This window comes from Mastigoproctus giganteus, chromosome 8 (genome assembly GCF_048544385.1).
Source record: "Mastigoproctus giganteus isolate SK-2022 chromosome 8, ASM4854438v1, whole genome shotgun sequence".
Classification (NCBI taxonomy): domain Eukaryota; kingdom Metazoa; phylum Arthropoda; class Arachnida; order Uropygi; family Thelyphonidae; genus Mastigoproctus; species Mastigoproctus giganteus.
The window spans coordinates 49,587,123-49,608,766 of NC_143582.1; the positions used below are offsets into that span (position 1 = coordinate 49,587,123).

Consider the following 21,644-nt stretch of genomic DNA (forward strand, 5'->3'; position numbering starts at 1 on the left):
TCAATCCCTGTGATTTCTGGCTATGGGGATACCTGAAAGACAGAGTTTATCGTGGCGACATACAGATGCTTGTCAATTTGAAACCAAGCATTAAGAAAGCATGTAGCCAATATCCTCAATGAGATGTTATGCAAAACTGTCACACATAATCCTCCATTTTCAGAATGTCATTTCAAGTGAAAGAAAGCACATAGAACAATATCTGTAGATTTCTAAGTTCTGATATTAAAATCTAATCCTAAGTTAAGTATTCCATTTCATGTTTACAGTGCCAATTTCTCCCCCGGTGGCAGAAATTCAAACTAATTTTTTTCTTCTACAAATCTCTACCCCATTTCCTAAATTACATACCCACCCATTTTCACAGCGCTATCTCTAATCATGTTCGGGCACCACCTTAGACATGAACCGATACATACTACCTAATTGTTTTGACACTAGGGTCTCCTGAAAAGGAAACTTATTTTATAACCACCTGATATATATATATATAATTATGAAATTTAATGTTGAAGCAATGACAGTAGTTTGTTTATTTGCTTTCACAAATAAATAAATAAATAAATTCAATTCCAAAGTCTTTAAATCAAAATTCATTATGCTGATTGGCATGCATTTATGTAAATGCTAAAACCTTAATATTGTGCCTGCAAAGTGTGAGACATGCTTATACAATTTGCTGTATTATCTTCAATTCAAATGTATTTAGACATAAAAACAAATTCATTGGTGTTAAATGATACTATATACCTGAGTGCCACATAGCAGAAATACTTATATAAACCCCTGCCTCAAATTATGGCTTGCCTTATGTACAAGGAGTATCAAAAGGTTTTTCCCTTGACCATGTTCTATGTGTACCAGGAGGTTGAGATTTGGAACACATTACTCCTCTACATAGTCACCACCCAAATCTACATGTTTCTCACATCTTTTGTGGTACTTCCTCATACCATTTTTGTACGTCTCATTTTGCTCTTGAAAACCATGCTTCTGTTGTAGAAATTACCTCTGCATTGCCAAAAATATGCTTTCCATGCAAAAATGATTTCGGCTGTTGAAAGAGGAAGAAGTCAAAGTTGTAAAGTCAGGAGAATAAGGCTGGTGTGGCAAGGTATGAAGTTCTAATTTCCAGACAAGATCAGTGGTTGCAACAGTAGCTTGGGCAATAAACAAGCAATGCAGTCAATAAAACATAACGTTCGTAGAACACACAGAAGGTGGTTAGGGGAAAAATTTTTTGATGATACCTGCTTGTATATCCTACAAGTTTCAGGTAAGGTGAATAAGCAAATCAGTAAGAAATAACAGGTGAATAAAAAAATTAATATTAGATTACTTTACAACATAAAGATGCTACTATCATCAATAAGATATTAATGATGTGGTGCATAAATAATAAATTTGTACTAAGAATCTAATTATTGCTAATGCAGACTAACATAATATTTGCTTAACTGGTTGTAGCCATCATTCACAGATGTATTTTAATATTAGATATGCACAATGAATAAGAAAAATATTTAAACAATGAATTCACACTGGCTTTATTGCTGTACTGGATAGAAACACATCAAAATCAAATAGATATATCTGAAAGTGCCAAACTGATAAATGCATTCTTTTTATAAAAAAAAATTAAGCATAAGAACACCAATTTCAAAGCTAAACTAATTCAACATTTATAAGAGAATATTATTCACACGGGATTTCACAGAGATGTTATAAAGCACGGTTACAGATCCCATCCTGCTTAAACTAGTCTCAGACATTGAAATCTTTGGTACTAAATAATGGGTACAGCCAATTTAAGTTAAAATTAACTTAAAGCAGAGTACACCTGAGCAAGTCCTATTAGAAATTAAAAAAGGCAAAAAAATTTGACTAAACCACAAAACTAACAAGATAAAAGGAAACTATTTAAAATTCAATTAAAAATTGTATTTTAAAATGGGGTAGCCATACCTGGATGTACTTCTTGAGTGTGGAATGTATACTTTTTGCTGGGTTAAGTTCACAAGCTGGTATGTGAGCAACTTCATTTTCTGATACAAGAACATGAATTCTATTACTGTAAAAGATTGCAAATAAAAGTTAAAAAGTTGCAAGGAGAAATTTTACAACCCAGAGATTAAGTAAAAACTGTATATTTTATCTTAAATGAAAAACCCTTAGTGAAAGCTTACATTAAATCTAAATAACATTTAATCTAATTAATACGTATAAATGTCAGTAAGTCATTAATGTACAGTCAAGCCTTTTCAATCTGAAAAACTTAAGAACAGATTCTTGCCAGATCTTACAATTTCCTGGCTGGTCATAAAAATAAAAAAATAATAAAAAGCCTTGAAAAAGACTGCATTCTACACTGCAACTGACTGGAAGTAACTGTAGAAGTGCAGATCCCCCTCCCAAAAGAGAAAAGTAGTGTACAATACATAGAAAACATAGTATAGTAAAAATAAATTAATTTCTCTTCCAAAATATACTATAATACAGTAAGTGATGGTTATAGTGATCACATTTGCAAATTGAATTTTGATTCTAATAAACGGTGATTCTAATAAGTGAAAATCAACAAATATTGTCCAGAGGCTATAAAAATAAAGACAAAGCACAAATTTACACTTTATTACCAATTAAATGAAATATAAAAATCAGAAGAATATTCAGATTTTTATGTTCCAAACAAAATAAAAATAAATTTAGCAATATAAAAATAAATTTATACTTACATACATAGCTTAAATAATATACATATTAATTAAACTATAACAATTTGTAATATGATTATAATTTAAAATAGTCACTTATTTTAGATTGCTTTAAATTATCACTACAAAGTCTATAAATTTTTCAATATTGTATAAAAGTCATATTCACAATCACTTGCACCAATTGCTTCCAACACTCTCCTCAGGACGGCTATAGCTTCACGAGTTTTCCATTTTTACACTGAGTTTGTAACTGGAATTCATCTTCATTTTCCTCCTCCTCCTTGGTGAAATACAAATCAATAAGAAATTACTACAGTTACTACAGCTTTAACAATTTCTTCATCTGTTAAAGCTATAGTAACTTGTAGATCACCATCTATGTCCACCCAATCACTACACTCCTGTTCACCCATGACTTCGGGCTTTTCAACGTGATCAGTATCGTGACTTAGTTGTCCATGATGAATAATTTTTTGAAACAGTTGCTAATGCAGGTTTCGGAAACTTCATTCCAGGCACTCATTGTCACATGAAGCACAGCTAGAACAATTATTGGATGATGTTCCCAAACCTTCATCTATGAACTAGATGATTCTTAACCTCATATACGATCTATAAAAGGTCTTGCAAGGTCTTTATTATTCCCTAGTCGAGAGGTTGAATCAGTGATGTGGTATTTGAAGGTAGAAAAACTAATTCAAATGTTTTTGAAAGTCAACTTTGGATGATCTGGGCAGTTGACCAAAACCAATGCAATTTTTTGTTTTTCTTATCCAATTTCAAATCCCATTTACGAAGATAATTTTCAAATAAAGAAGCTGTCATCCAAGCATTGGTATTATTGGCATATTCAACAGGCAGCTGTTTTACTCCTTTAAAACATCTAGGCGATTTACTCTTGCCGATAACTAACGGCTTCATCTTGATTGTTCCCGTCAAGTTGCATGTTAAAAGAACTGTAATCCTGACTTTGATCTTCTTTCCTGCAGACCCAGAGAAATTTTTAAAAATCATGCAGTGGTCTGGGGTAGTCCTGTAGTACAACCCTGTTTCATCTGTATTAAAAATGTCTTCAGGATTATAAGTGCTTAACACAGTTTGCCAAGAGGTTTTCAACCAGGTGTCAGCTGCAGAACCATTGAAATCCTGTTTTTCTCCGTGAAGTTTTTGTAAACAATATCATGCCTCTCCTTCCATCTTGTCAGCCATCTGTCCATTGCCCTAAACTCTTCGTGTAGTTTTTCAGCAAAACCATTAGCTTTTTGAAGAAGAATGCTATGATTGATTGGTGCATTAAATGAGCTGGCCTGTTTGAACCAAACGAACAGAGCTTCATCTACTGTTTGGCATTTCCCTTCACGCTTCCCTTTTCTGGTTTCACTAATCACATTAGTGTTTAATGTGTGACGTGATTTTTAACAATTTTGATAGAGATGACTGAGGAACTCCTAATTTTACTGCTGCTTCCCTTTGGGACATATTGCCTAAGTTTAATTTATCATATGTTTCTATAATTCGTAACTTATCTTTTACACTCAAATTCCCTCTTTCTGTTCACTGACTTTTTTTTTTTTTTTTGGTAGTAAAATTTAAAACACAGTAAAAAAGATAAGCTTTAATCAATAACGAAGCACGTGGCACACACACAAATTGGAACTAACACAACACGTGCAAGTGAGATGAAGTTTAGATATAGAAATGAAGAGCAGATTTCAGCGAAGGGGAAACACACTTCAACCATAATAATGTGGAAACACAGAATTCCAACTATTGGTATTATCGCAAATGAATAAGATCGAGTTTATTTTTTACACTAACAGAAAAGCCCAATAAAACCGGAAACTGCAAATTGTTTTTATGACCTCTATAAATGTGACCTCCAGAAATGTGCTTTAGAAAAATATCAGAGACGTTCAAAATTGATTCTTATAACTGAAAATCTGATTCCAGTAAATGAGTGTAGTGCACTTTATTGATTTGGATCGGTTCTTTGAAATTTGATTCTATTGAGCAGCTGATTCTAATAACCAGTGATCACTATAACTGACACTTACTGTGTGTGTGTGTGTGTGTGTGTGTGTGTAGATATATATATATGGTATATTTTAGAAAGGGAAAAGCAAAGTTGAACACAGTTGCTTCAAGGAAGTCACAGCATTGAGTATCTTTGGCATTATGATCTTTACAACGATTACAATTTGTGTACAGATATGTGGCAATAAAGTTCCTGGACTGGTGCTGTTGCAGTCATGTTTGATGAGTTTGAAAATAAATGGATGTGATATGTTGTAGTTCAAATTTTTTTCCAACAGATGGCAGTACAAATATTGTCCAGTAGGCTCACAGGTTGCAAGTAACAACCAGTTTCGTTAGTGGCACTAACGTTCCATGTCACAAGTTTGCAATGAAAGAATATCAATCTTCCTGAGAGTGATGGCTAATTTATCAATCCTGAGAGTGATGGCTAATTTATCAAATCCTATACTAAGATTTAGGGGAGGAGAAGGTCTGTAAAAAATTTCTGCTGCACAGCTGAGAAGACAAAGAATGTTGATGATGAACAAAGATTTCATCCAGATGTCAAGATAATCCTAATTTCCTCGAGTGTATATTGCTGGAGGTGCGCTTTGGGTGTTTCGGTGCGATCCAGAGAAAAGTGTCAAGAGCACACAGTGAACTTCAAAATCATCACCAAGAAAGTTTCGTTTACGTAAGTCCAGGATCAAGACGATGCTGATCATATTTTTCAAAAATTGTGGATTTACAAGGAATTTGTACCTGAAGAGGAGAGAGTCAATGCTATGTTCTACATACAGATGTTTCAAAGACTACCGAAGCACATTTCCTGGGCAAGGCCGCCATTTTGAGAGAAAGGAAGTTGGTTCTTGTTGCACGACATTGCCTCTGCACATTCCATATTTGTTGTGAAGGCATTTTTTACGAAACATGGCATCATACAGACCAACCATCCACCCTATTTCCTGTTGTAGTACCAGTGAACCTTTCCCTCTTTCCCAAGGTGAAAACTGCCCTCAAAGGAAAGATTTCAGGAGGTTGAGGACAAAAAAAAAAATGTAACTGCTGAAATGAACATAGTCTCTTTGGATGCCTTCACTGACTCTTTTAGAACAGTGTAATAAGTGCATTCAAGCAAGTTATTTTGAATGAAAATAAAACGAATGATTTTTGAGCTCTTTCACTTTGTGTTCTGTTTACTGCACCAATTCAGAAACAACTTTCTTGCCACATCTCACATATCTTGCTTAACAGAGTTAAGATTTCATTTATTGAAAATGAGTCATTAAGCAAATGCAATATTCTATATACTCCCATATTAAGAGAAATGGTTTCCTCGAAAAAATAAAAAGTTTTAAATATAACATGTGCAAAAGCCCACTATAATTACCTTTGCAAAAGCAAAATTCCTTCCCTTTACCTTGATAGTAGTTGTATCTTTAAATGAATCCCACATCAACACATTATGATCACTGTCATCTAGCAGTTCCTTTACCTGAAGAATCTTAATACGCAAAGAGCCATGGCTGTTATTCAGATCAAGTATACTTATCACAGCTCTTGTTCATTCTCTGGCATTACCACTAAATCAGAGCAGTTCACAATTAACTATTCTGGCAATAAATACAATCATTAATTGTATTTAGCAGTCACATGACCCTATAATATTCTCCTGCCTTCATTTGTTTTCAAGAACTTATGCCACACCAAACTGAACTCAACATTACACTGGTCACCTATGTCAACCAGGTGCACTGCCTTCGATTCTATGCACTTCCTAATCAAGACTATTACTCCCTACCTTCCTTCTGCTTAGCCTTCCTGTATACACTGTATATTATACATTAGCATGTGATATAATCATATCACTAGAATGCACCTTGAAAAGGTGGAAAAAAGTAAATTAAGGAACTCAGATGTACTGTTGAAAAAAGTTCAATCAGACATGGTTCTTTCAACAATAATTATCTAATAGTAATAGTAGAAAACAGTGAAGTAACATTATGTTAACTCAGAAAATAAAACTAGAAGTTTGTTTTGTTATTAAGATTATATTGTGCATGACTGACTTAAGGCTATATTGTGCAAGTTCTAAGATAAAAGGAATGTCTTATAATGGGAAATTAACTTTCCAGATATTGACTGGAATTTGTTGGTTGGTCACTCTCACACTAGCAAGGCTTTTGTAGATTCATTGGATGATTGCTTTCTACAGCAGCATGTCTGAGAGGCAACCAGAGGGAGTAATACTCTTGAACTGATTACCATTAAGAATTTACATAAAGGAACCACTAGATGGCAGTGATCACAGTGTACTGATGTGGGATTTGCTTAAAGATTTAACTACAATCAGGGGTAAAGGGAAGGGTTTTTGCTTTTGTAAAGGTGACTACAGTGGTGTCAGAGATTTTTTTAAATTCTATACAGTGGGGCCAACTGATGATGTTACCAACCTCAAATTCTAAATAGGAAGCATTCAAGGAATTAATACTGGAAACTACTTGGCTTTTCATGTCTAGTAGCTGAGTTGCTGGAATGAGTACAGAGAAGGGCAACAAAGGGGTGCTGTAATGAAGAAAGGCTTAAGTTATGCAAACTGCATCGTCTGGAGACTAGGCACCTGTGAGGTGATCTCATTAAGGCTTATATAGCCTTGAATGGATTGAGCAGGCTCAATGTTGATGGAATTCTTCCTCTTGTTGTGGAGTATAAACTGAAATTGAGGAAACACAGATTTTGAATAGATGTGCAGATACTTGATTTAATTTTAGCCAGCAGGTAGGTGATTGCTGGAACAAACTTCCACCTGTCATTGTGGAAGTTGATAGCTTAAATAAATTAAAGGAAGAAGTGGACACACTTTTGAAGTGAATGGATGGGTGAAATGGGAAAGTTTTTTTTTTTTGGTTGGTGCTATATAAGCTTGCTTTATTGTATCATATACTAATGCTAATGCCTCTACTGGAGAAGTGAGTAAAAGAGTAGTAATGTGGAAATTTAAAAAAAATTTTAAAGTTGGGGGGAAAGAAAGACTAAACATTTGTTTCCTACACTGAAAGTGCTCTTAACATAAAAACAGGGTTATCATATTTAAAATAAATATAATCCCATTACTGGGGAAACTCAAAAATCTAGACAAAAACCTAATTTCTCTCCTTAACATATGCCAAAATTTTTGAAAGTGCAGGATTTAAAATCTTTAACAAAGAATATATAATATTGTGTGTGTGTGTCACTTTGAGATGCAATTTAATTGATAACAATAACCAGTGAATCAAGAATGCAGAAAACAAACTCCAAATCTGTGAGTTATTTTAAATGTGTTTGATTATTTAAGTGTATCAGCTTACAGAAAGAAGAAAGTTGTTTATAAAAGTATCATTATGTGCAAAAGAGAAAAGAATCTTAGTTGGAGTATTTTAACATTAATCGATATTCATATTCAGAACATCCACAAAGAGACAAGTCCTTTGTGCATAAATATTCTGCTTATACTCTGGAATGATCACACGGTCAGAGGAGTTCCACAAGACAGAGAGAATACAAGAAACACTGTATTTAGCAGTCATGGGCTTGAACCCCAGTCACTCAAAGCACATGTACTTATGCACCCTCATGCCTGACCACTCAGCTATGGTGGCAGTCATTATATAAAATGACAGCATTATATAAAATACTTTCTTTCTTACTTTACTTTCAATTCCATATATGTTCAGTTCAATTAACAATATGGAAATGGTAAACATGGCATTAAAACACAAATAAATGAAATCGCTCATCAAAAACCAAAAATATGAAGAAATTCTATATGATCAGCAGTCAGTACAAACATTTTAATCAAGTGAACCATATAGGTTTTTTTTTTAAAAAAAAAAAAAACTAAATAGGAGTTTTAGCTTATATATGGGCTGCATTAATTTAAATGAGTTATTTTAGTTACCAAGGGAAGAACCATGAGAGGCCTCAATATATATGCTATAATTAAAAATATTAAAAATTAAAAATAAATAGATAAATTAAAATAAGAGTTAGACACCAGAAAAGTCTGTTTCCATACTGAAAACAATTTTTGGTATAATATGATTTTTATTCTTTCATTTCTTTGTCTGTATGTCCTATTGACATATAGAGTAGGCTTACCACAATGGTCAATTAAGTTCCTCCGACCAAATGAGCAAAGCCTACGTATCGTCAGTAAATTACTTTGTATTCACAGTCTATAAATTTCAGATATGAAATCCTCGGATAAATTCAGGTGAAAAAAAAAAAAAGCCATCTCTGCCTGAAATCAATTAACTACAGTTCCTTAATAAAAATACATAGTTCCACTGCTCTGTAATAGGAATTATGTACAGGGCTCTTTCTAAACACATAACTAGCAGTGACGTTGCCAACACCATAGGAGTAGTTTCACCTCAGAGGGAAGATATTTAATATTTACTTCACTCTGAAATTGAAATACTAATTACAGAAAGTAGGCCGAAGCATTTAAGCTTCAGTCTACTTTTTATTATTATGCCTACTAATAGCTTTAGCTATTAGTAGGCATATAATAATGAAAATCTTTATATATTTATATGTTTTAATGATTACATACTTTGATTTTTTCCGAATAATCACTAAAATCCTCATTAACAATTTTTCATGAGGCCTAATTACTGGGAGAAGAGGTTCATGCCATGGTTCATTTTGTCTTCTATGGTAGGAACGAGCCCTTTCAATTAGTGGAAGAATGTCCCGTGCACGAAGACTTAACTGATTTAAGTCATCTATCCAATTTGCTTGAAGTGATTCTGCATCAGCTCTGGCAACTGTTTTCAATTCACCACCTATAAATAAATATACAGACTATTAAACATAATAATCTCTATATACAATTGATAATGTGTTATTCTGTGTATAACAGCAGCTAATAGTCTGTTAGTCTGAGAGTCACAGAAAAATATCTGAATTGAAGATATCTGCATACTTATTACCAATTACCACTACACAACTCTTCTATAAGCCTTGGCTTTCTACTTTTGTCTGTAAAGTTTGCCTTTAACAAACTCTTTTTAAGAAGCAGCTTTATTGTCAATTAAATTTTATAAAAAAAATTCATATTGTTAATCCTTTACTGTTGTGTCAGCTTTTGGTACAAGGGCTGCTTAAACCATTTGCACCCTATTAACATGAAATCTAAATGAAAACTGTTCATATATTTGTCTTAGACCTTCAAAAGATTCTGAGATGTACATTATTTCTTATAAAATTTACAGAGTGATAAGGAATTGTGCAGGTGTGTGTGTGTGTGTGTGTGTGTGTGTGTGCAAGGTAGATTTGATAAGTAAGGGGGGGGGGATTCTTGTAATATGAGGATAACTAGGACCAAGGAAAGACCACCACTTAAAGTGAATCAACTGAAAAAAGTGACCAAAACCCCCATGTAACACACAATGAAAACAAGATCCATCTGGAACCTTAACATGAAAAATGATACTAAAAATAATGGCAAAAAAATTTATTAAGTGCATATTACTTTTTACCAATATTTAGGTACCTTACCTAAAAAATTGAGTACAACTGCAGATGGATGCTGGAGGAGCATTAAATGAAAGAGATAGGGTTACTACAGGTGTCTGCTGCAGGACCTACTTGCAGTTTGAAAACAAATTGAATATTGTTTGTTTTCTTTATAATTTTTTAGATTAAACTGTTAAATAACATAAGACATTTTTCACTTCATGTTCTTGTTCCAGCAATCAACAACTTGCTGACTAAAAGAAAACTTGGTATAATGTAATCTAAACCTCAGCCCCTGTAATTTGAATTAATGACCCCTAGGTCTGGAATTCTTTATGCCAAGCTCCATAGCCCATATAATCGGAGTCTTTCTTCATATGGTCATCCTTTTGCCAATCTCAGCATTCGGGTTGCCTTTCTTTGAACCCTTTCAAGAAGCCCAGTGTATTTTTGCAGATGAAGTCTCCATACTTGAACACAGTATTCCAAATGTGGTCTTACAACTTCCTTATGCAGTGGGATTATGACTACCCTATCTCTACAGGATAGCATTTGATAAATCATTGATATGACACAGACACCATGGGCATTCCTGGCTGCCTCTTTACACTGTTCAGAGAACTTCATATCAGTCCATACTGTAACTCCCTGATCCCTTTCCTTCCACTGTTTTTAGTTCAACCCCACCAAGTTTAAGATCTTATATTTAGCAGCATGAAAACATAGCTGCCACTTCTCTAACCATCTTTGAAGTCTGTTCAAGTCATCCTGAAGGAGTGCTTAGCACTGATGATTAACGACACTGCCAATCTTTATGTCATCTGCAAATTTTGATATCACTCCTATCCCTCAGTCGATGTCATTTATGTAAATGAGAAACAACAGTGGCCCAAGAACCGATCCTTGAGGAACCCCACTGACATTACACCGATCTGAAGAATATCCATTAATCACAACCCTCTGCCTTTTGCCCTCCAGCCACCCCAGCAATCCATCTTAGAATCTTACCAGTAATCCCAACCTGTTCAAGCTTATACTGTAAGCTCTCATGAAGGACCAAGTCAAATGCTTTGCAAAAATCCACATAAACCACGTTGACATTGTTCCCTAAATCCAGCTCGTGAGTAACTGTGCCAAAATAGCCTACTAAGTTAGTTAAGCATGATTTACCATAAGTACAACACAGTGTGTCCTTCAGAATGCCATACCTATCCCAGGATTGCACTCTTATTCATTGCCTCTAAGATTTTTCCTACCACCGGAAGTGAGACTAACTGATCTGTAGTTACCAACTTCTCTTATAACTGCTTTTATATATTGGCGATACATTGGCACTTCTCCAATACAAAGGATGTCCTCATAATTTACTTCACTGGTTCAATATACTCCCTCACACTCTCTCTCAAAACTACAGGATATATGCCATCAACTCTGGGAGCTTTACTTGCCTTTATGCCCAGAAGTTTTTCCAGTAAACAATCCTCTGTAATCATGACATTATTAATTTCATATGACTCAGCCTCTTCTCAGCATTAAGGGTTTTTTGTCAGTAAAGACTGCTGTAAAGTACCTATTCAATTCATCCACAAGACTGTCCCACACCCAGTGCACATGGGTCCAATCTGATTAGCTTTCCTCTTTGTTGTATTCATGTACATGAAAAATGGCAGTGCACATGTTCTCCTGAACATGTGCACTGCCTTAAGGTTGGCCTTATTATTATTAGCAAGTATTAGAATCACTCTACTCTTATGGACTTGCATATTCTATATGCAAGTCCATAAGAGTAGAGTGATTCTTCATCTTTTTTTTTGTTTCAAATACGAAATTCACATAAATATGTGGAACGAAAACAGGAATTTTAAAATTCACTGCATTTTTTGCACAGTACTTTTCTTGGCAAACATATTTCCACAAGTCTTTTTCTGATGACCTGGCTTTTAGGAAGATATCGTTTCGCAATGTATTAATTTCATTTTCAAGTAATATTTTCTCCATGCGAAAAATCTCATTGATTTTTTCTGCAATTTGTTTCGTATCTAAGTTGACCTTAGATGGACAAGAAATGTATTGAACAATGTCATCCAATTATTTTAAAATCACTGAATCTGGTTTCAAAATCATCCACAACTTTCTCAATTTCAGAAACATATTTCTCACTATTAAATTCAAAAACAGGATATTTTTGCAAATGATTGAATTTTTTTTCATTGAGATCCTAAATTGAGAGCCAAAAATTGATATTTATATGCAGAAATCATGTCACCCACATTTTTATTTTTTCCTTGTAATTCCAAATTCAGATCACTTAATTTACTGGTAAAACCTGCCAAAAAAGCCAGATCACACAACCACACCATATCTTGCAGCTGCTGATAATCATCTCCCTTTTGATCGACAATTTTTTTAATTTCATTTAGCAAATTTTGAAATCTGTAGAAACTTACTCCGACTCAGCCACCTCACATCTGTGTGTAATATCAGATCTAGTTCTTTTTCATCAAGGTGCATTTTGAAAAGTCTCTTTTTAAGAGATTGCCCTCTGATGGAATTCACAATTTTGAAAGCTATGTCCATAATAATTTTAATATTTAATTTTTTTGCTGGCTAACACTTTTTGGTGAATGATACAATGGTAACAAAAAATCTAGAAATTCATCATCCTTTTGGCACAATGCGATGAATCCATAAAGATGCCCGTCATTGCTTTAGCCCCATCTGTTGTTATTGATACGAGCTTAAATAGTGGTAATTTAATTTTTTCAATACAATATTTGAATGCGTTAAATATATCAAGATCTCTAATTCTTTCTTTTAACGAAACCATACCCAGCAGTTCTCTAGTGGCAGAATCTTTGAAAAACATACGAATAACGAGCAATTGCATTATATCACTGACATCTGTAGATTCATCCAGCTGTAAAGAAAAGGACACACAATTAGCAATATGAGCACGCAATTGTTTGCTCACATTTTTACTCATTTTTTTAATGTGTTGCATCACAGTATTTCAAGATAATTGCATATCTTGAAGAGCACTTTTAATTCCATTTTTGTTCTTAAAATTTTCAAAAAGAGAATGTTATTTCTAAAAATGCATCTTTGATGAATTAACCATCAGAAAATGGTTTGCACTTTTTTTTCAAGAAATGACTCACTTTAAATGATGCTACAGTTACTGCTTTAAATTGTAAATTAGGTGTCACAAAGAAATTTTGTTGTGCGAATAATCTGGATTTAAGTTCTTTTAATTTATGTTTTCTAAGGTCACTATTAGGCGAAAAATCCGATTGGTATTTACCATTGAAGCATTGCAAATCAAATAATATTTTTCTTTTATCATTACAAAAAATGTATTCTAGTTCCCACTCTTGATAAAAATGATACATTTTCCTCTTTTTCGTAGTATTCATTTTAAATCAAAGGGCATTAAATTAACGTATAAGCACTGTCCAGTTATTAATATTAAGTAAGTTAAATAAGAATTCAACACATACGCTATGCTCTCCTCAAAGTAACTGTGTGAATTTTCATTAGACAAGCCTAGCGGCTCATGTGGTTATATATATATATATATATTATTATTTTATCTTTCTATTGTGGTTTATTGTGTTTATTTTCTTAATTACGGGTGTTTTCTACTCATAGGTATTATGGTTAATACATTACTGGTCTTTAAGCTAGCCTAAACTCGGTTATCTTAAATGCCCAGGGCCTATTCATTTATTATTTTTCAACTTGTTACGTATTGCTAAAGAAATTGTCATATTAATTATAGATGAAAAACTGTAGCAATACTACTTTATGACAAAATGATAAAATATTAAACATTTTTATACATTTATTGTATTACATCTTTATACATATTTGTATTACATCACATGGTCGTCAATCCCCTACTTCATCGGGGGCTTTGAGCGGATTGACGGTCCATTCGATGTAATGCATTACTTACTTACCCGTTTCTGTTTGTATCTATCACAGCTTTGCTATTTTGTCCGATACTGAATTCTAAGTTTCTTTTAAATTCCCATTTTTGTCCCTTTCCCATTGCTATTAGTTAAATAGGTATTATTTATTATAAATTTATTATGAACCGAATTAATATCCCATAATTTCTACAGCAACTGTGATAGAATACACAAAGCCCAACGGGTGAGTTTTTTAAAAAATTACAATAACTTTACTTACTTGATGTGTATAAGTGGAGGTCGTAGTGTCGAATCAGGAAAGTTTCCCATCCTACTTGATGTGTTTCGGTGGAGGTCGTCGAGTCGAAAAAGGAATGTTTCGCACCCTTAACTTGTTTTATAGATGGCTATTTTTATGGCTTTGTCGCTTTAGCGTTTCCCTGTGTTCCGATGGTGTTTTGGCGGAAGTCCCCGAACTTCAGGCCAAGGTCTATTATGGTGGTTTTGTGGCAGGTTAAATGAATTTATTTAGTTGTGTATTTACAATATTTTTACATTTATTTTATGTCTCACCTCGGACAGTGCCGGTACCCGCTTTTCCAAGGCGTAACAGCACTTGTTTGTCCAGAGGCAAAACTATATACATATATACAGCCTCTTACTATGGGAGAGGGGGGGGGTTTAATTTTGGCAATAGGTTGTAGTGCAGTCAGGCGACGAGCCTCGCCTGAGTGCAATAAACCTAGTAAATAAAAGGTTTATTGCACTCAGGCGAGGCTCGTCGCCTGACTGCACTACAACCTATTGCCAAAATTAAACCCCCCCCCCCTCTCCCATAGTAAGAGGCTGTATATATGTATATAGTTTTGCCTCTGGACAAACAAGTGCTGTTACGCCTTGGAAAAGCGGGTACCGGCACTGTCCGAGGTGAGACATAAAATAAATGTAAAAATATTGTAAATACACAACTAAATAAATTCATTTAACCTGCCACAAAACCACCATAATAGACCTTGGCCTGAAGTTCGGGGACTTCCGCCAAAACACCATCGGAACACAGGGAAACGCTAAAGCGACAAAGCCATAAAAATAGCCATCTATAAAACAAGTTAAGGGTGCGAAACATTCCTTTTTCGACTCGACGACCTCCACCGAAACACATCAAGTAGGATGGGAAACTTTCCTGATTCGACACTACGACCTCCACTTATACACATCAAGTAAGTAAAGTTATTGTAATTTTTTAAAAAACTCACCCGTTGGGCTTTGTGTATTCTATCACAGTTGCTGTAGAAATTATGGGATATTAATTCGGTTCATAATAAATTTATAATAAATAATACCTATTTAACTAATAGCAATGGGAAAGGGACAAAAATGGGAATTTAAAAGAAACTTAGAATTCAGTATCGGACAAAATAGCAAAGCTGTGATAGATACAAACAGAAACGGGTAAGTAAGTAATGCATTACATCGAATGGACCGTCAATCCGCTCAAAGCCCCCGATGAAGTAGGGGATTGACGACCATGTGATGTAATACAAATATGTATAAAGATGTAATACAATAAATGTATAAAAATGTTTAATATTTTATCATTTTGTCATAAAGTAGTATTGCTACAGTTTTTCATCTATAATTAATATGACAATTTCTTTAGCAATACGTAACAAGTTGAAAAATAATAAATGAATAGGCCCTGGGCATTTAAGATAACCGAGTTTAGGCTAGCTTAAAGACCAGTAATGTATTAACCATAATACCTATGAGTAGAAAACACCCGTAATTAAGAAAATAAACACAATAAACCACAATAGAAAGATAAAATAATAATATGTACTCTGTTCGTACCCGGGCATTGCTAAAACAGCTACCGGGACAACAGAAAAATCTAGAAATAATTTAAGGAAAACCACTATAAAAGTATATTAAAAGTAAAATACAACATAAATTATCATATTACTAAAGAATAATATATATATATATATATATATATATATTACCAGCAGCTGCAAGATACCGTGTGGTTGTGTGATCTGGCTTTTTTTGGCAGATTTTACCAGTAAATTAAGTGATCTGAATTTGGAATTACAAGGAAAAAAGAAAAATGTTATTTGATAAGCATATGCAATGGGACGCATAATAATAATAACATTTAGATTTTGACTAATCTATTTTTTATACATATTTAAAATTTGTTGTGATCGATCGAAATTAAAGCTGCAATCGACTTGTTGGCCACCCCTGATGTATAGCATGAAGAAAGAATATACATGTTTATATTTTTTACACATACAAATAAATAGCCAAGAAATGAAAATACCTGTCACATAACCAGCAAGAACAAAGCGATACCAGTGGCCTTTAGCACATTCTACCATTAAAAGTGTTGTTGGCTCAAATTCCATTCCTGTTTCTTCTAAAACTTCCCGCTGTACAGCTTCCTTAACACAAGATTAAAATTTAAAAAATTTAAAGTGAAACTATATACAGTGCATTAAATAATTGAAATTATCAATGTATAACTGTATACAAAATAAATTTAAATTATCTAATGAAAATTTATTACTTTAATTTTATTCCATGTAATATATATACTCGCACCATTAGTCTCGTGTATGTGGTCTTGCTTTACCTTTAGCCTTCAAAACAGCCTGAATTCGTCTAGGCATGGACTGAACAAGATGCTGAAAATATCGTGTAGGAATGGAGCCATGCAGACATGAGTGTGTCACAGCGAACAGCTCTTTAAAGCTCATTCCAAAGATGTTCAATGGGATTGAGCTCTGAGGAATGAGTGGCCACTGCAGTGAAGAAGTCATTGTCGTGTTCCTGGAACCATTCCATACTGATTCGGGCTTTGTGCACCGGCGCATTATCCTACTGGAAGTAACCATCTGACTGAGGATAAACTGTCAACATGCACTTGGTCAGCAATGATGTGGCATTCAGACGTGAATCTATGGGTATCAATGGACCCAACATGTGCCAAAAAAACATTCCCCACACCATAACACTGCCCCCACCACCTTGCACTGTAGTTGTCAGACATGACGGGGTCCATGGATTCATGTTGTTTTTGCCAAATTCTGAGCCTTCCATCAACATGATGCACCAGAAACTGACTCATCAGACCAAGAAACTGTTCCAATCCTCAATAGTCCAGTGCTGGTGTTGCTTTGCCCACAGGAGGTGTACTCTTGTTTTTCATTGATAACAAAGGTATGCAATGTGGCCGTTGGCTGTTCTAGCCCATTCACGACAAAGTGCGACTAGTGGTCCGTTGTGATATTTTGTTCTGCGCACCAAGGTTGTATTCTGATGTGATGGGCGACATTGTGGCCCGTCTGTTTGCTTGCACAATTCTAGCCATCCTCCTCTGACCTCTCTCATCAATAAGCAATTTTCTTCAACAGTTGAGAGAGGATGTTTTCTGTTCATTGCACCATACTCAATACACCCTTGGAACTGTGGTGCATGAAAAGTTCAGGATAACTGCCGTTTCAGAGGTGCTTTGTCCAGCACGTCTTGCACCTACTACCATGCTACGTTCGAAGTCCGTTAGATCACTCCTTTTCCCCATTCTTGCAATGGTTTGTACGCGTAACTGATACTATAAAGGTTGTTCTTGTTCTTCTGCATTTATATCCACAACTATGGTCATGTGACTTGCAACGTTGTGGGACAAACCATTTGTGTGCACTGCAGAGGTGTACCTAATAAAGGGACAGCACAGTGTATAATTCATGATCATGCCCAGTTGGCTCATTATTATTCCATGTAAGGTACATATGCCACAATTCACTATATCCGGCACAGTTCTCGCTTTATGAGTTCCCGGGTTTACTAGTTTTTTTTTCTCTCCCAAGTATCAAGTATCAACAAAATCAAAAATATGAACATTAACTGCAAAAAATGAATGTTCAACATTCATAAATACCACATTCCAAACCACAAGCGTAGCTATACAATACAGTGTACTACACTTTACAATATTAATCAGTTCCAGAGACACCATCGTATCGTTAAAATATCGTAATGGGAACCCAATAACCCATTGCTTTTTTTTTTTTGGTAATTCATTTCAAGATCTCGGAAGTTGAAATTTCTGCTGTATAACTAAGCTGTTTATCTCTCTAAAATGTCATTTTTAAGGTCACGGGCGTGACCTTAAGGCCATATATAAGGTTGTGAGCGTGGTTTGTAAATTGTATTAGTTACTATTCAAATCATTAAGATGCACTACACTTTCATCGTCATCATATGTTCCGTTATAAGAATCAATTTTAAATGCCCACATTTTAATAATAATATATTAAAATGTGATAAAAATATCACATTTTAATCGCGATCGTTGATGTTTTTCGCTAATCCTTGTTCAGTATGTGTTATGTGCTTGTCATGGAAGGTTTCGTTGTTTGCTTTTAATTTATATGCTTATAAATTAAATAAATTTATCAATTTATAAATTGATATGCTTACAAAAGTGATAAATCTACTGTTTTGCAGTGTAAAACAGACTTTATCAAGTGTGTTAATGGAAGAAAGTGACTTTATTGTGGACAAGTTCTTTCTAACCCCTACAAAAATATGGCTACGAATAACAAGGGAAATGTGTCAAGATCAAAGAAGGTGATGACATTAGCGAATAAAACTGAGTTATTAGACAAAATTTCTAATGGTGAAAGTGTCTTCTCAGTGGCAAAACATAAATCAATGAGTCAACGGTACAATCAATCAAAAATCGGAAGAAAAAATCCGCCGTAGTGTCCGTGAAAACGTGCTAATTGCTTTAAAAATTTGCTCTGTAACTCGTGACGTTAAATTAGAAAAAAATGGAAAAAGCTTTAAATCTGTGGATAGAAGACTGAACTCTCAAAATAAAATTCCATTAAGTTCATTCATCATTCGTGAAAAGGCAAAACTCCTTTATCAACACTTTAGCGAAACAAGTGATAGCACTGGCAGGATAAGTTTTTTAGTTAGCAAAGGCACTGGTTTGAAAGATTTGTTTGAAATTTCTAATAAATATTACATTTAATATTAAATTGTTTCTTATTTTCATTTCTAATGGTCATATTATGAAGGTACATATAATACATACATAGACAAAATTTTAGACTAGTTTTTCTTATATATTTCATACTTTGGAACGGAACCCCTTTATTACTATGGGAGCCATAACTCAGTATTCGCACCATTCCTCAGGAACGTAACCCCCGCTATTCGCGCCATTATTGAAAACGTAACCCCTGTTTTTAACATTCTGGTCTATGGGAAATAAATTCCCACTTTACGAGTTTGCTTTATGAGCGCATGCTAGGAACAAATAACTTGTAAAGTCGAGAACTACCTGTATAGCTGAAGAAGGGGCATCTCGCCCCAAAATATACTGTTATTTTAGACCGTTTTATGTATCTTTTTATTTTATTGTTATAATAAATCAGTTTTTTGGTCGTGAACAGAAATACTTAATGATGAATATCACTCATTTTTCCACCAGATACTGCATTGCTACAACATAACTAACAGGGAAATGGCATTAACAGGTAGTGTGCATAAAAAATCATATGCACATTACCAGCTAGAGTACATTTATGTCAATATGCTCATATTTTAAAGTTATAGTTTGCCTGTGTATAACAGAAAACTGTCTGTGACTAAGATAAAAAAAAAGTATTTTGTTTTATAATTTTCTTAGTTATGCTCTAATTGCTGTATTTAAAATTTATTACTTATTTTTTTTTAAAGGAAAATACATTTGTTATTATATAAATACATGGAAGTATATGGAAATTAGTCATTCACTTAAGGACTCATTTCTGAGGAACTTAACCCTGTCATTAAGGTAGGTGTGTTTGTGTGTGTGTATGTGTGCGCAGACCTCAAATTGATAGACAAACTAGATAGATAAAAGCAGAGTTGGTCAACTGTTGACAATATGAAATCCAAATATACTTTGGTCTCCAAATCAGCAGTCCTTGGATGAGTACCCCAGGCACTCACACATACTAAATATTTATAATAATGTGTGAAACTTCTTGGAAGGGATCTGTGCATGGTTTTTTGGATATCGAAAAGGAATATGATAGCACAGAAAGAAGAACAGTGTGGGAAGCATTAAGGAAATAGGAATTAGGAAAGCCGGTGATAGAGTATTAAAAGTCTATGCAGAGGTACTGACAGCTGTGTGAAAATAATGGTGAGAAACACAAGCTGGTTTCAAATTAATAATGGACTAAGACAGGGTAATGCACTCTCAACATCTACTATTTACTACTAATGGATGATATAGCAAATGATGTGGAGAAAAAGGATTGGGACAGATTGGGAGGTACAGGAGCATGTGGAAAGCTAGTGGAGGAGAAAAAGAGATACAATTTAAAGTTTAGTGATGCCAAGAGTAATGCAACGAGAATGACAAGGAAGGAGGGGATTAACATCTTTATTGAAGGAAAGAAGGTAAAAGTGGATAGTTTCAGATAGTGAGGGAGTACAACAATTAAGGAGATATGTAGAAGAGGATACCAAGGAAGAATGTTTTATAACTGTGTAAAAAGATCTAGTTTGGAGAAAGGAGGTACCTAAGAATAAGATGGTACTCTATAGAGCTTACATACCAATAATAGCCTATGGGTCAAAATCATGTATCAGAATGCAAGTGATGGAAATGAAGTTTGAGGGGTGTGTGCGTGTGTGTGTGTGTGTGTGTGTGTTGGGGGGAAGAGAGAGACAGACAGGCAGACATTCGGAAGAAAGGTGGAGAGAATTATATGAAAAGATTGAGAGAACAGACAGATGGTTTGGTCATGTAATAGTGTCAAAGATTGTTAGAAATGAAAATGGGTAGTAAAAGACAAAGAGGAAGGCTAGAAGAGGTGAAGAGTGATGTGGAGAGAAGAGGCGTTACTCGGGAGGAGCTAGAGAAATGGTGAGAAGATGGAGCTAAATGGAGAAGAGTGGTTTCCTTATTGACCTGGAAATAAGCTGGAATGACAAGGGATAAGTAATTAAGTGAAGTTTCTTAAAATGAGAACTGAAACAAATTACCACAATATCTTCTCCAGGTTCAACACGTCCAGCTGGTAAGTACCAGGTTCCTGCACATGAACTTTTGGCTTCTTGCATCATAAGTACTTCATTTTGTTCATTAACAAGTACTGCTGCTACAATGTATGTCACAGATTTCTTCACTACAGGTTTATAGTCAGATAATACCAATGATTCTATTCCTCTTGATACTACAAAAATTTATATAAAAATAAAGATATAATCATTCCATAAAACTACTATAAATGATAAATTTAAGCAATTCATCTCTAATATTATTTCCAACTTATATACAGATTTACTTTTGGCAATATATTTAATATAGTTAAGCTTCTTGGTAATGCAAAGTATGTGTTCTTTAAATGCAAGGGAAAAAATTGGCTCCAATAGAATCCTTCCATAACTTTGATAACTCCACTGTGGCTATCCATCATTATAAAAATGAAAA

The 21,644-nt window shown here is 34.3% G+C and overlaps 1 protein-coding gene across 1 annotated transcript in view; it reads right to left on the minus strand.

Annotated features, from left to right (window-relative positions):
• The window catches only part of LOC150081526 (8-oxo-dGDP phosphatase NUDT18), a 57,754-nt gene that overhangs the window by 7,603 nt on the left and 28,507 nt on the right, over window positions 1-21,644 (minus strand). The window contains exons 2-5 of the mRNA XM_090379360.1: window positions 21,197-21,387; window positions 16,470-16,590; window positions 9,331-9,562; window positions 1,966-2,071 (exon numbers count right to left, since the gene is read on the minus strand). Coding sequence (XP_090235486.1) covers window positions 1,966-2,071; window positions 9,331-9,562; window positions 16,470-16,590; window positions 21,197-21,387 — 650 coding nt within the window. The remainder of the gene's footprint in view (window positions 1-1,965; window positions 2,072-9,330; window positions 9,563-16,469; window positions 16,591-21,196; window positions 21,388-21,644) is intronic.